Here is a 13,962-nt window from a genome sequence, read left to right as displayed (position 1 = left end):
AGTGGAATTTATTAAAAAAGGGGGTGACTGTATTGTTGACTGGTTGGTAAGGTTATTTAATGTATGTATGACTCATGGTGAGGTGCCTGAGGATTGGCGGAATGCGTGCATAGTGCCATTGTACAAAGGCAAAGGGGATAAGAGTGAGTGCTCAAATTACAGAGGTATAAGTTTGTTGAGTATTCCTGGTGGGTATTGATTGAGAGGGTGAAGGCATGTACAGAGCATCAGACTGGGGAAGAGCAGTGTGGTTTCAGAAGTGGTAGAGGATGTGTGGATCAGGTGTTTGCTTTGAAGAATGTATGTGAGAAATACTTAGAAAAGCAAATGGATTTGTATGTAGCATTTATGGATCTGGAGAAGGCATATGATAGAGTTGATAGAGATGCTCTGTGGAAGGTATTAAGAATATATGGTGTGGGAGGAAAGTTGTTAGAAGCAGTGAAAAGTTTTTATCGAGGATGTAAGGCATGTGTACGTGTAGGAAGAGAGGAAAGTGATTGGTTCTTAGTGAATGTAGGTTTGCGGCAGGGGTGTGTGATGTCTCCATGGTTGTTTAATTTGTTTATGGATGGGGTTGTTAGGGAGGTGAATGCAAGAGTTTTGGAAAGAGGGGCAAGTATGAAGTCTGTTGTGGATGAGAGAGCTTGGGAAGTGAGTCAGTTGTTGTTCGCTGATGATACAGCGCTGGTGGCTGATTCATGTGAGAAACTGCAGAAGCTGGTGACTGAGTTTGGTAAAGTGTGTGAAAGAAGAATGTTAAGAGTAAATGTGAATAAGAGCAAGGTTATTAGGTACAGTAGGGTTGAGGGTCAAGTCAATTGGGAGGTAAGTTTGAATGGAGAAAAACTGGAGGAAGTGAAGTGTTTTAGATATCTGGGAGTGGATCTGGCAGCGGATGGAACCATGGAAACGGAAGTGAATCATAGGGTGGGGGAGGGGGCGAAAATTCTGGGAGCCTTGAAGAATGTGTGGAAGTCGAGAACATTATCTCGGAAAGCAAAAATGGGTATGTTTGAAGGAATAGAGGTTCCAACAATGTTGTATGGTTGCGAGGTGTGGGCTATGGATAGAGTTGTGCGCAGGAGGGTGGATGTGCTGGAAATGAGATGTTTGAGGACAATGTGTGGTGTGAGGTGGTTTGATTGAGTAAGTAATGTAAGGGTGAGAGAGAGGTGTGGAAATAAAAAGAGTGTGGTTGAGAGAGCAGAAGAGGGTGTTTTGAAATGGTTTGGTCACATGGAGAGAATGAGTGGGGAAAGATTGACCAAGAGGATATATGTGTCAGATGTGGAGGGAACGAGGAGAAGTGGGAGACCAAATTGGAGGTGGAAAGATGGAGTGAAAAAGATTTTGAGTGATCGGGGCCTGAACATGCAGGAGGGTGAAAGGCGTGCAAGGAATAGAGTGAATTGGAACGATGTGGTATACCGGGGTCGACGTGCTGTCAATGGATTGAACCAGGGCATGTGAAGCGTCTGGGGTAAACCATGCAAAGTGTGTGGGGCCAGGATGTGGAAAGGGAGCTGTGGTTTCGGTGCATTATTACATGACAGCTACAGACTGAGTGTGAACGAATGGGGCCTTTGGTGTTTTTCCTAGCGCTACCTCGCACACATGAGGGGGGGAGGGGGTTGTTATTCCATGTGTGGTGAGGTGGCGATGGGAACAAACAAAGGCAGACAGTATGAATTATGTACATGTGTATATATGTATATGTCTGTGTGTGTATATATATATGTGTACATTGAGATGTATAGGTATGTATATTGTGTGTGTGTGGACATGTATGTATATACATGTGTATGTGGGCGGGTTGGGCCATTCTTTCGTCTGTTTCCTTGCGCTACCTCGCTAACGCAGGAGACAGCGACAAAGCAAAATAAAGCAAATAAATATATATATATATATATATATATATATATATATATATATATATATATATATATATATATATTTTTTTTTAAACTATTTGCCATTTCCCGCGTTAGCGAGTTAGCGTTAAGAACAGAGGACTGGGCCTTTTTTGGAATATCCTCACCTGGCCCCCTCTGTTCCTTCTTTTGGAAAATTAAAAAAAACGAGAGGGGAGGATTTCCAGCCCCCTGTTCCCTCCCCTTTTAGTCGCCTTCTACGTATATATATATATTTTTTTATTCTTTATTTCATTTTGCTTTGTCGCTGTCTCCCGCATTAGTGAGGCAGCCCAAGGAAACAGACAAAAGAATGGCCCAACCCACCCACATACACATGTATATACATACACGTCCACACACGCAAATATACATACCTATACATCTCAATGTACACATAAATATACACACACAGACATAAACATATATACAGATGTACATAATTCATACTGTCTGCCTTTATTTACTCCCATCGCCACCCCACCACACATGGAATAACAACCCTCTCCCCCCTCATGTGAGCAAGGTAGCGCTAGGAAAAGACAACAAAGGCCCCATTCGTTCACACTCAGTCTCTAGCTGTCATGTAATAATGCACAGAAACCACAGCTCCCTTTCCACATCCAGGCCCTACAGAACTTTGCATGGTTTACCCCAGACGCTTCACATGCCCTGATTCAATCCATTGAAAGCACGTCGACCCCGGTATACCACATCGTTCCAATTCACTCTATTCCTTGCACGCCTTTCACCCTCCTGCATGTTCAGGCCCCAATCACTCAAAATCCTTTTCACTCCATCTTTCCACCTCCAATTTGGTCTCCCACTTCTCCTCGTTCCCTCCACCTCTGACACATATATCCTCTTGGTCAATCTTTCCTCACTCATTCTCTCCATGTGACCAAACCATTTCAAAACACCCTCTTGAAACCACCTCACACCACATACTGTTCTCAAACATCTCATTTCCAGCACATCCACCCTCCTGCGCACAACTCTATCCATAGCCCACGCCTTGCAGCCATATAACATTGTTGGAACCACTATTCCTTCAAAGATACCCAGTTTTGCTTTCCGAGATAATGTTCTCGGCTTCCAAACATTCTTGAAGGCTCCCAGAATTTTCGCCCCCTCCCCCACCCTATGATTCACTTCCGCTTCCATGATTCTATCCGCTGCCAGATCCACTCCCAGATATCTAAAACACTTTACTTCCTCCAGTTTTTCTCCATTCAAACTTACCTCCCAACTGACTTGTCCCTCAACCCTCCTGTACCTAATAACCTTGCTCTTATTCACATTTACTCTCAGCTTTCTTTTTTCACACACCTTACCAAACTCAGTCACCAGCTTCTGCAGTTTCTCACATGAATCAGCCACCAGCGCTATATCATCAGCGAACAATAACTGACTCACTTCCCAAGCCCTCTCATCCACAATAGACTGCATACTTGCCCCTCTCTCCAAAACTCTTGCATTCACCTCCCTAACAACCCCATCCATAAACAAATTAAACAACCACGGAGACACCACACACCCCTGCTGCAAACCTACATTCACTGAGAACCAATCACTTTCCTCTCTTCCTACACGTACACATGCCTTACATCCTCGATAAAAACTTTTCACTGCTTCTACCAACTTGCCTCCCTTACCATATATTCTTAATACCTTCCACAGAGCATTTCTATCAACTTTATCATATACCTTCTCCAGATCCTTAAATGCTACATACAAATCCATTTGCTTTTCTAAATATTTTTCACATACATTCTTCAAAGCAAACACCTGATCCACACATCGTCTACCACTTCTGAAACCACACTGCTCTTCCCCAATCTGATGCTCTGTACATGCCTTCACCCTCTCAATCAATACCCTCCAGTTGATATCACTCAATATTATTGACCTGAAAAAAAATTAGTTAATATACTTGAGCAGGGGTGCAACAGATCAGATGTTATTTGCTGGGGTAAGAGATAAAGCAAAAAAGTTTATGAATCACTGTTTTAGAGTGTGGGGATAAAATCTACCTGTGGCTGGAGCGCTTTGAGCGTTGGCAGTTTAAGGAGGAGTCTGGAGAATCTTTCGGGTGTGTCTGGGTACGTATCATCAACATGATGCCGTAACTCCTGAGCTGCTCTTTCCTGCAACCGTTCTATCTGGTTACGTTTCCCTCCTTGAACATTTTCTAAAAAGATAAAAAAAAGCATTTTGGAATACATTCTTGGCTCTGGGAAGAACTAAATCCTTTGAAATGGCATTATTAATTCAACAATCATACTTTTGGATGGAGAGAGAATAGATTTTTGTTTTGCTATCTCCATTGTATATTCTTTGAAGACTAAACACAAGGATGCTTTACGAAGAGTGGACAATAAAGCAAAATGAAGTTGCAATGTGCAATGAATAAATCAATAAGTGAAAAATATTTGGAGAGTGCCACTAGAATGGCACAAGGCAGTTAAACAAACATCACCAATGAATGTGATCAACTGTGAAAGGTTATGAGAAGGAGAAAGGGCATCATGCAGCACAAACTGTAAGCCAGAGAAACTTTTGAAGTAATTCATCTTGAAAAGTGACAGGATAGTTTTGTGAACAGAAAGAATAGTGAAAAAAGGGGAATAACATGGTGGAATGGAATGTGGATAAGAGTAACCGCAGAGAAACAAGGTTGTACCATATGTTGATTAAATATGATGCCAGTTTAGATGTTTGAAGAAAAATGAATGACGGATATAACACAAGGAAAGGTACAAAAACACATAGGTGTACACATTGGAAAAAAAGAAAAAAAAACCAGTATAATGCTAAAATAGTGATGCACTGGGGTAGCTTTCAAAGTCAAGTTTGTGAGATGGAAAGATACGAGATAAGGTTTGTTAACTTATTAAAACTATAAGGTGCATGTTGGAGACGGAAGGAATTTACATAAGAAACTGTTAAGAAATTTGGTAAGGCACCCAGAGTGGAACAAGTAACAAGTGAAACTTGTTATAGGAGGGGCATAAAGTGTCAATTTTGGACTTTCCTGAGTGAATACAGAATGAGGAGTGTGTAACTGTGGACTGGAAAAATACTGTGGCTGTAACTGTGAACAGTATTAAAGGCATTAAGAAAATGTAAAAGCCCAAAGGATAATAAGCTCTGTTATGCATAGGTAAAATGGTTGAAGACCAAAACCAGAGATTAAAAATAGCAAAATAAGAGCTGAGCAGGGTTAATGGAAGGATGTTTAAATCTGTCTTTTCATCATAACAGAGACAGCTGACAAAAAGCTAAAAAAACAAGAGCATCACTTGAAAAAAAAGCTGACAGGACTTAAACAGTGGATTGTGCTAAAAGTAAAAGAAGACAGGAGAAACTTGAAGTCGTAAGGAAAAGATATAACGAAGGGACCAGTGAATGAGTTCAGGTGAACAGCAGAAAGAGCAAAAAGATTTAGCATTAAGGATGGGAAGACCCACGTGTCTGTCATAACCCTTTGTCTGTTTAATGTCTTTATAAATGAGACTGTCTGGCAAGACTTTATAAGCAAAATAGGTTGAGGAGTAAGTCTAAAAGAGAGACTGGCATCACCTGAAAAGATCAAAAGTATATAGCTGCTGGACAGCTTGACTTGAATGCAAAATTAAGTATGCATGATATTAATGCTTCATCACCCACCCCTAAACTACTACAAACACCAATTAAAAACATCTTCAGACCTTTCATACTCACAATCCAACTACTACAACAAAAACATCAAGCTCTTACTATTCAATTGCCTTGCACTCTCTAAATGTAGATGTACACATTTTAAAACCAATGCTTCCTAAGAACTGGAGGATAGAAAGATATAAAAGACTCCATGTACAGGAAGGAAGTATGTAAGTCTACTTATCTCATGCCCCCACAAGTCCATTCTATCTTTGTAAACTCCTGTAGCACTTAGGAAACTACCCACGTCCAGTGGACATGGCCACAGGTCATAAAGTGTAGTGGTGATGTGTGTGTATTTATGTGGGGAGAGTGTGGGGCATCTAAACTGTAAGTGTTCAGTGTCTTCACTGCAGTTGCCTGGAATATGGTGAATCAGTTTGTAGAAATGTAGGGAAGGGTGATGCACTAAAAATGCAACAAATACTATTTTTTGCATTTAAAGCAAGGTGTGCAGTAACAGTAACTATACTTTTGATCTCTTTCGATGATGCCAATACCTCTATTAACAACGAAGGTCTATCAAACTTCACAGAAAATAGTGTGGAAGAACTGACATTTTATCATCTAATTAATGTAAGTGATAAATCACCTTATCATCCCATATTTTCACATATGACTTCTGATCATCAATTCAGTTATATAACATTACTTTTCTAACGCAAGGAATTGTTTATGGCACAGTTACTTACAGAATAAAGGTTAACAAATCAAATAAAGGTTAATGAATTAATCGGTATTACTTACCGTATTGGAAGAGCACGATGGTCTTTAAATATGCATATTCATGTTCATCAGGTTGCAGTTTTGACAAGGCAGTAACAAAGTCTTGTAGGCGATTTATGTGGTCGGAAACCTGGAAAATTAGATTTAGAATTAAATCTTTTACAAAGGTAAGTATAAACTTGAAACATTATTTTCAAATAAGAAAATAATTTCTTCTATTATATCTCTGATGCCCTTTCCCTCTGGGAAGTCCCTCGAGAGGGTGGCCACAGCAAAAGTCCCTCCATAACTGGTGAATTCCACTGCCTTTTCTTAGCCTTTGCCTTACCCTTAACAGGACACTGAAAGAGACGATCTCTAGCACAGTGTTTCCTTAAGCTCCTATTTAATGTTCCTACCGATGCTTCCAACAATGTGTCCACCTATGTTCCAACCTACTTCTACCTAACGCTCCTGCCTAATGTTCTACCTAATGTTCCTTATTTATTCAAATTTACTCGTATAGAGAATGCCTCTGGATAAAGCCTTCTATATGTCAAGGATAAAATATGATGTTAAGGGTGTGTGCTTCCTGCTGTGAGGGCTGGGGAAGTTTGACATGGAAAGTAGGTTCCATTCAAATTTCTGTGTGCAATTACCTCACTGTGAAATGAAAAAGGGAAGAATACACTTGTGAGACCCAATCTCAAATGTTCTTTAGTACCACAAGATATATTTCACTTACAGAAACAATCTGCAATTAGATCCCAACTTTTCTTGCTCTATGTATCAAAAACACTGTTGCATTGACAGTATTTCTTTACAACCTTCACTACCTGATTCTTAGATTTCTGCCATGTCTAACTAATCTGTCTTTTCACTGGAACTGCTCAATATTTGTCTCATAAGATTCATTCAAAAATATGTTCACTGCAGTCACATTTCTCTTCTAAATCCTCTCTCCCAATGTAGGTAAGTTCATGGCCACATGCCACTCCATATTGCTTTTGGTAGAACCTTCACTGTTGACTACTTAGCCTTTTCCAGCAGTACAAAGTGACTCCTTAACTGAGATTACCATACTGGCACTAAGTAAACTACTATGGGTCAAAGACTAAGGGACTATCATGAAATATCATGAAAATGACCACAAAAGAATATGGCAGTAACTAGGTAACTTATATGCTAGTTTACAATAAAAAAAAAAAAAGATTATATATTTGATCACTTTGACGAGCATGCCCTTACACAGCAAGAGACATACTTAAGATGACTGGTCAATGCATTGGGAACTCAGCACGAAGACTTGATAGACTCCCAGCCACACTCTTAAAAAAGACAAAAATTACAATACCTATCTATCTATATCTCTGGTGCTGTTCCCTTCTGGAACTCCTTCAAGGAGGTGACCATGACAAAAGTCTCTCCATAATTAGTTAACTCAAGTGCTGCTTCTCAGACTTTAATGCATCATCCTTAACAGGCCACTGGCAGAAACCAAGTCTAAAGCAGTGTTTGCTGAGGCTCCTACCTAATGCTCCTACTTGCTAGTATTACCTAATGCTCCAGCTTAATGTTCTCACATACTATTTCTACCTAATGTTTATACACAATGCTCCTGGCTAAATGTTCCTACCTAATGCTCCTATCTAAATATTCCTACCTACGACTTCTATCTATTGCTCCTACCATTTTACCAAAAGGCTGGGCTAGCCCATAGTGCTCACCATAGGAAAATCTAGAGTTACGAAAAATCAGCTGTTTGAGTTGTGTTAAGTGTTATTTGTGACAAGGAGAGATTGTGTGTGTGTGTGTGGAAAGAATGCCCGTAGTCCACATATGGGTGAGAGTGCAACTTTACAACCACGGAAATAGTTGCTTACTACACAGCTGTCACTAACCCAAACAGGAAGTACTGGTAATATGCCTCCCTGGTTGTTGCCTGCCTGTCAGCTATTACCTACTAGTACCTATGACAATGGTAAAGCCCTCATAACATCCACGAGGCATAGCACTAACTAGTCTAGTATTTCACATATACATAGCTTACATAATACTAATATACAAAGGCAGATCGAAAATGAAGCCAAAACAATATTGACTGGTTGCCTAATATCATACGACATTAAAGTATTCAAAAGAGTAGTAAAGACAAACATTTGGAGTGTCTAGTTAGTATTAACCTCATACATGAAAGCCAACATGAACTTGTATCTGGAAAGTGCCAGCACACTACAATTAAATTTGCAAATCTCTAATGCAAATAAAAAAATGGATGCCACCTTTTTCAATTTTGGAAAAGCATATGACTAAGTAAATTACCAAACATTCCTAATAAATGTTTTAAGACACAACATTGAAAGAAAACCATACATGAGGGAAGGATTTTCAGTTCCTGGCTTCTGCTCCTTTGTTGCCTTCTAGGACATGTCAAATAATATCAATAATAATAACAATAATAATATCAATACCACAACTATACGAGTGAATGACCTTTCTTCATCTGTTCCTTGTGCTGCCTAACAAATGTGGGTAATGGCGATCAAGCATAAAAAAAGATACTACACCTACTACTAATAGTAATAGTAGTAGTAATAGCAGTAATACTACAACTATTACTACTACTACTACTAATAATAATTCTTAACTCTGCTCCTAGAAACATGGTGTTCAAATGTTGTTCTAGGTTCAGAAAGATTATTAGCTTGAAAACCAATGCATTAACCAGAAAAATATATTTATTGAAATTACGATAAAACACTGGCACATACCTGTTTGAATCGGGATGGTGTAAGCTTTTCACTTGCAGCAGCTTGCGTGAGATGGGATACTATGGCAGTGAGTATGGTGTTAAGGGACATGATTCGATTACACTGAGCCATGCCCAATGTAAACAATTCCGACCAACAACCCCGAACCAAAGTCACTTGTGTCTCTTGGCTGAGAAAAAAATAATCATCTGAATTCATGACTTTACTTACTAAGTATTTCACAACTATATACTCAAGTCATATATAATCTTGGACTGACACATGCAAAGTATACCCTCATGCCTATATCTTTGTGACTCTCAGTCTGATTACCATTCAGTGGTCTAGTTGTCTTCTCTTTGCAAAATATGAAATTGAATTGGAAGAAGTCTGAAAGGGGTATTACCATTAAATTATGTAAATTTTGTTATCAAGTGTAATCAAAGGTAACAGAGGTGCAACAAAAATACACCAAAATGAACAGATATACCCATGATACTGTGCTGTGTTGGAGTTGGTATAACAGACTATTAAGTCAGACAGCAATGCTGATACTACCCAAGCACTTTGTTGTTTGTCATTTACCCCTTCTTGATCCAAGCAGCAGTCCTTTCTCCTTACCTTAACTACACATGTGTTGCTGGCATCTAGATCAAAATTCATAGTCCCCAATTGAAACATTACACCAGAACACACATCTTCCACAACTTTTTACTCACTAATTGTTTTTCTTGCCTTTTTACACATGAAATTAGGCAGTATATCTATCTATCTTATCCCTAGGGATAGGGGAGAAAGAACACTTTCCACGTATTCCCTGCGTGTTGTAGAAGGCGACTAAAAGGGGAGGGAGCGGGGGGCTGGAAATCCTCCCCTCTCGTTTTTTTTTTTAATTTTCCAAAAGAAGGAACAGAGAAGGGGGCCTGGTGAGGATATTCCCTTAGAGGCCCAGTCAATTGTTCTTAATGCTACCTTGCTAATGCGGGAAATGGCAAATAGTTTGAAAGAAAGAAAGATCTATCTACATCTCTGATGCCTGTTGCCTCCAGGAACTCCCATCAAGGGTGGCTATGGCAAATGAGTCTCCACTTATCCCTGTCCTTACATGCCTCCCTTGCATACACCATTCCATGCATTCTTCCACTATTTCTCTCCATCCAGTATTTCTCCATCCTACTTGCCCATGTCACAGGTGGTCTTCCACTCACACCAACCTCCCTTTAATTGTACTATCATACAATCTCCTTGTAATCTCCCAGTCTCCAACCCCTTTAATTGTACTATCATACACTCTCCTTGTAAACTTCCAGTCTTGCATTCTTTCCACAAGCCCAATCAACCTCAAAATATTACGTTTCACCCATTCTACCACTACACAATTCATTCCCTTTGCATTCCCTGCCATACCACATCTCTCATACACCCATTCATTTGTTTCTTCTTTCCATCAAGTCACACCATTTGCTCTTTTCAAATAGCTTATTTCCAAAGCCTGGATTCTTGACTCATTCCATGTCCATGTTTCGGCTGAATAGGTCAGGGTTGGGAGGACTGTGCTGTCCCTTATTCCTCTCTTCACTTCCATACTTACACCTCTCACTTTCATTATTCTATTAAGGGACCCAATGACTCTTCTCTCCTGTACTGCTCTCTTCCTTATCCCTCCTTCAATATTACCTCACCTAAGACATCTTCCAGATACTTAAATTCCCTCACTTCTTCCAGTCTCCCCCCCCCCCCCATCCACAGCACAATTTAGTACACTTTCTTCTTTCACTCTATATGGTTTTACATAATCTATACTTTTACTATTTCCTTTTAAACACCATTAATTTACTTTATTTGCATTTACCTTTAATCTCCTCTGTTTAGACATATCATAAAATACACTTAAAACCTTCTGTAAACAACACAGTATCATTTGCAAACAGGCTTGCCACTACCTACCATATCTCATCACCAAACTCTATCTTTCAACCTCTTTTCCCTAGTTTTGCTTTCATCTCTCTTATCACTCCATCCATATATACATATATAAAAAAGCCACAGTGATATCACACAGTCCTGCCTCACACCTACATGTATCCTAAAACTTTCGCTCAGCTCTCCATCCACTCTTACATAGGCATGCGCTCCTCTATAGAAGGCTTTTACACCATTCAACAGTTGTTGTCCCCCATATCATATATCCTTAACACATCCCACAAAGCATATCACTCAATTCTGTCATATGCTTTCTCCATATCCATAAAAGCTGCATACAACTTCTAACCTTTCACTAAATACTTTCCTATGATCATCTCTACAACAAAAATCTGATCCATACATCCCCTACCTTTCCTAAAATCCCCTTGCTCCTTACTTCTGCATTCAGTCACCTCCATCACTCTGTCAATCTTGCATACACTTTTCCTGGTATACTTAGCAGACTTATTCCCTTATAACTACTACATACATTCTTTGCACCTTTTCCTTTGAATAAAGGAACATTAATAGCTTTCACCCAATCCTCAGATATGACCTTACATTTCCATGCTAAATTACATACAAGATGCATCCACTCTACCACACTTTCTCCTCGATAAACACACTCTTCATTAGTAACTTAAACAGAAAAAACTAAGAGGTTACTCACCTGAGGCACTGGAAGGTGGGGATATTGCGAGCCCAGTGGACAGATAAGAACAGCAATCTAGATGCCGACTCACAGATGTAGTGTACATTGAGGTAGGCAGGCATAGGGGACGGGGCAGTAAGGTTGAATGGTACTAAGCTGTCTGCCAGCAATGGGCCATCCAATTCATATGTACTGTTGCTTTCACTGTCATCACAATCTCCATTTTCTGAGCCATTAAACTGTAAGGTAACAAATACTGAAATCAACATGCTTCCTGGAAAAAATGCATCATATCCACAACAAAATAATCTAAAAAATACCTTTCCTATGTAATCTTTTATTTTGTGTTTCCTATTTCCCACTACACAGGATGGTAGTTCAAGCAAATCAACTAAATATGTTCAACACAATATTCACACACAATTTTCAGTCTCATTTCATAAACTTTAGTACTTCACTATTTCCACATATAAACTTTTTTAGGTATTCCATCAACATTTATTTCTGTGCTAAGTGCAAAACCGAGAGGGTATAGAATATTCTGACCACTGGGTATACAATATTTGGAGTGCCTAAGTAATTTCCAATTTGCTCAATAAAGGAAGAAAGTTCTACATTCGCTTGAACCCATCCCTTTCAATTTTCCTTTACTATCATAAAACATTTTTAATTTCCTCATACTACTTGCACTCAGTGTCATTATTTGAGTTATGCAATTCATTCATCACTTGTTCACCACAGAAATACCTATCTAAGTCTTCTCTAACATGCTTTTTCAGCTTAATTTCTTGTTGTGACCTTTCACAGATGTTTCTTCGCTGATCTCGAAGAAACATTCACTTTCAACTGTGAATTTCATTCAGAAATTTGGAAGCTGTAGTCATATCTCCCATCTTTCTTTTCTATTACAGTGTGGGCAACTTTACAACTGCTACATTCTTCCTCATTTAAGGAACAGTATTATCTTTGTTGCCTTCTGTAAGACCCCTCTCAATAAGATTATTTCTTCAAGTTGAAAGACCAAACATAGGATGCATCTTCTTTGCATTTCTTCATTCATTTATATCATATATGCAATTTCCTTATCATCCAATGGATAGTTAGCCTCCTTGACAGCTTTCTAAAAGTGATGTTCAGGCAACAAGCTTTTTGCTAGGTTACCCAAAAGTTTCTTTCACACAGATCCATGTAGCCTGTATTCTGCAGAATGACTGTCACAGACAGCCCTTCTTTTATTTCATTTAATCTGAGCTGATTGATAATATGCACTTCTATGGTGAAGCAGTTTGCATTTCTGACTATAAAGTATTCATGAGCCACTCAGAGTCAAGCGCATAGGTTTGAACCCTGGTTGTGGCAGTCAATCCTCAGTTAACCAGCTGTTCATCCAACCCTACGGGTTGGTCAATAAAATAGGTATGTACCTGGCTCAGGCTAAGGTAAATATGCACATATAATAAATGAGATGGCCTTGACTAGGACCTCCGTTGCCAGGCCCCACAAAACTTTCCATGGTTTAACCCAGATGCTTCACATGCCCTGGTCCAATCCATTGACAGCACGTTGACCCTGGTATACCACATCGTTCCAATTCACTCTATTCCTTGCACACCTTTCACCCTCTTGCATGTTCAGGCCCCAATCGCTCAATCTTTTTCACTCCATCCTTCCACCTCCAATTTTGTCTCCCACTTCTTGTTCCCTCCACCTCTGACACATATATCCTCTTTGTCAATCTTTCCTCACTCATTCTGTCCATGAGACCAAACCATTTCAATATACCCTCTTCTGCTCTCTCAACCACACTTTTTTTGTTACTACACATCTCTCTTACCCTTTCATTACTTACTCGATCAAACCAACTCACACCACATATCATCCTCAAACATCTTATTTCCAACACATCCACCCTCCTCCGCACAATCCTATCTATAGCCCATGCCTCGCAACCATACAACATTGTTGGAACCACTATTCCTTCAAACATACCCATTTTTGCTTTCCGAGATAATGTTCTCGACTTCCACACATTCTTCAATGCTCCCAGAACGTTCGCCCCCTCCCCCACCCTGTGACTCACTTCCACTTCCATGGTTCCATCTGCTGCCAAATCCACTCCCAGATATCTTAAACACTTCACTTCCACCAGTTTTTCTCTATTCAAACTTACCTCCCAAATGACTTGTCCCTCAACCCTTCTGTACCTAATAACCTCGCTCTTATTCACATTTACCCTTAGCTTTCTTCTTTCACACACTTTACCAAACTCAGTCAC

At 39.6% G+C, this 13,962-nt stretch overlaps 1 protein-coding gene across 9 annotated transcripts in view; it reads right to left on the bottom strand.

The window, feature by feature from the left end:
• Positions 1-13,962, bottom strand: part of LOC139753369 (orphan steroid hormone receptor 2-like) — a 467,590-nt gene that overhangs the window by 8,732 nt on the left and 444,896 nt on the right. For all 9 annotated transcript variants that reach the window (XM_071669765.1, XM_071669764.1, XM_071669771.1 and 6 more), the window contains 4 exons: positions 11,706-11,926; positions 9,092-9,260; positions 6,363-6,471; positions 3,947-4,104 (listed from right to left, as the gene is read on the bottom strand). In XM_071669765.1, the coding sequence (XP_071525866.1) occupies positions 3,947-4,104; positions 6,363-6,471; positions 9,092-9,260; positions 11,706-11,926 (657 nt within the window). The remainder of the gene's footprint in view (positions 1-3,946; positions 4,105-6,362; positions 6,472-9,091; positions 9,261-11,705; positions 11,927-13,962) is intronic.

Source organism: Panulirus ornatus, chromosome 14 (assembly GCF_036320965.1).
Source record: "Panulirus ornatus isolate Po-2019 chromosome 14, ASM3632096v1, whole genome shotgun sequence".
Lineage (NCBI taxonomy): Eukaryota > Metazoa > Arthropoda > Malacostraca > Decapoda > Palinuridae > Panulirus > Panulirus ornatus.
Note: the sequence above shows the minus strand (reverse complement) of the source record. Positions and strands in the feature narration are given on the sequence as shown.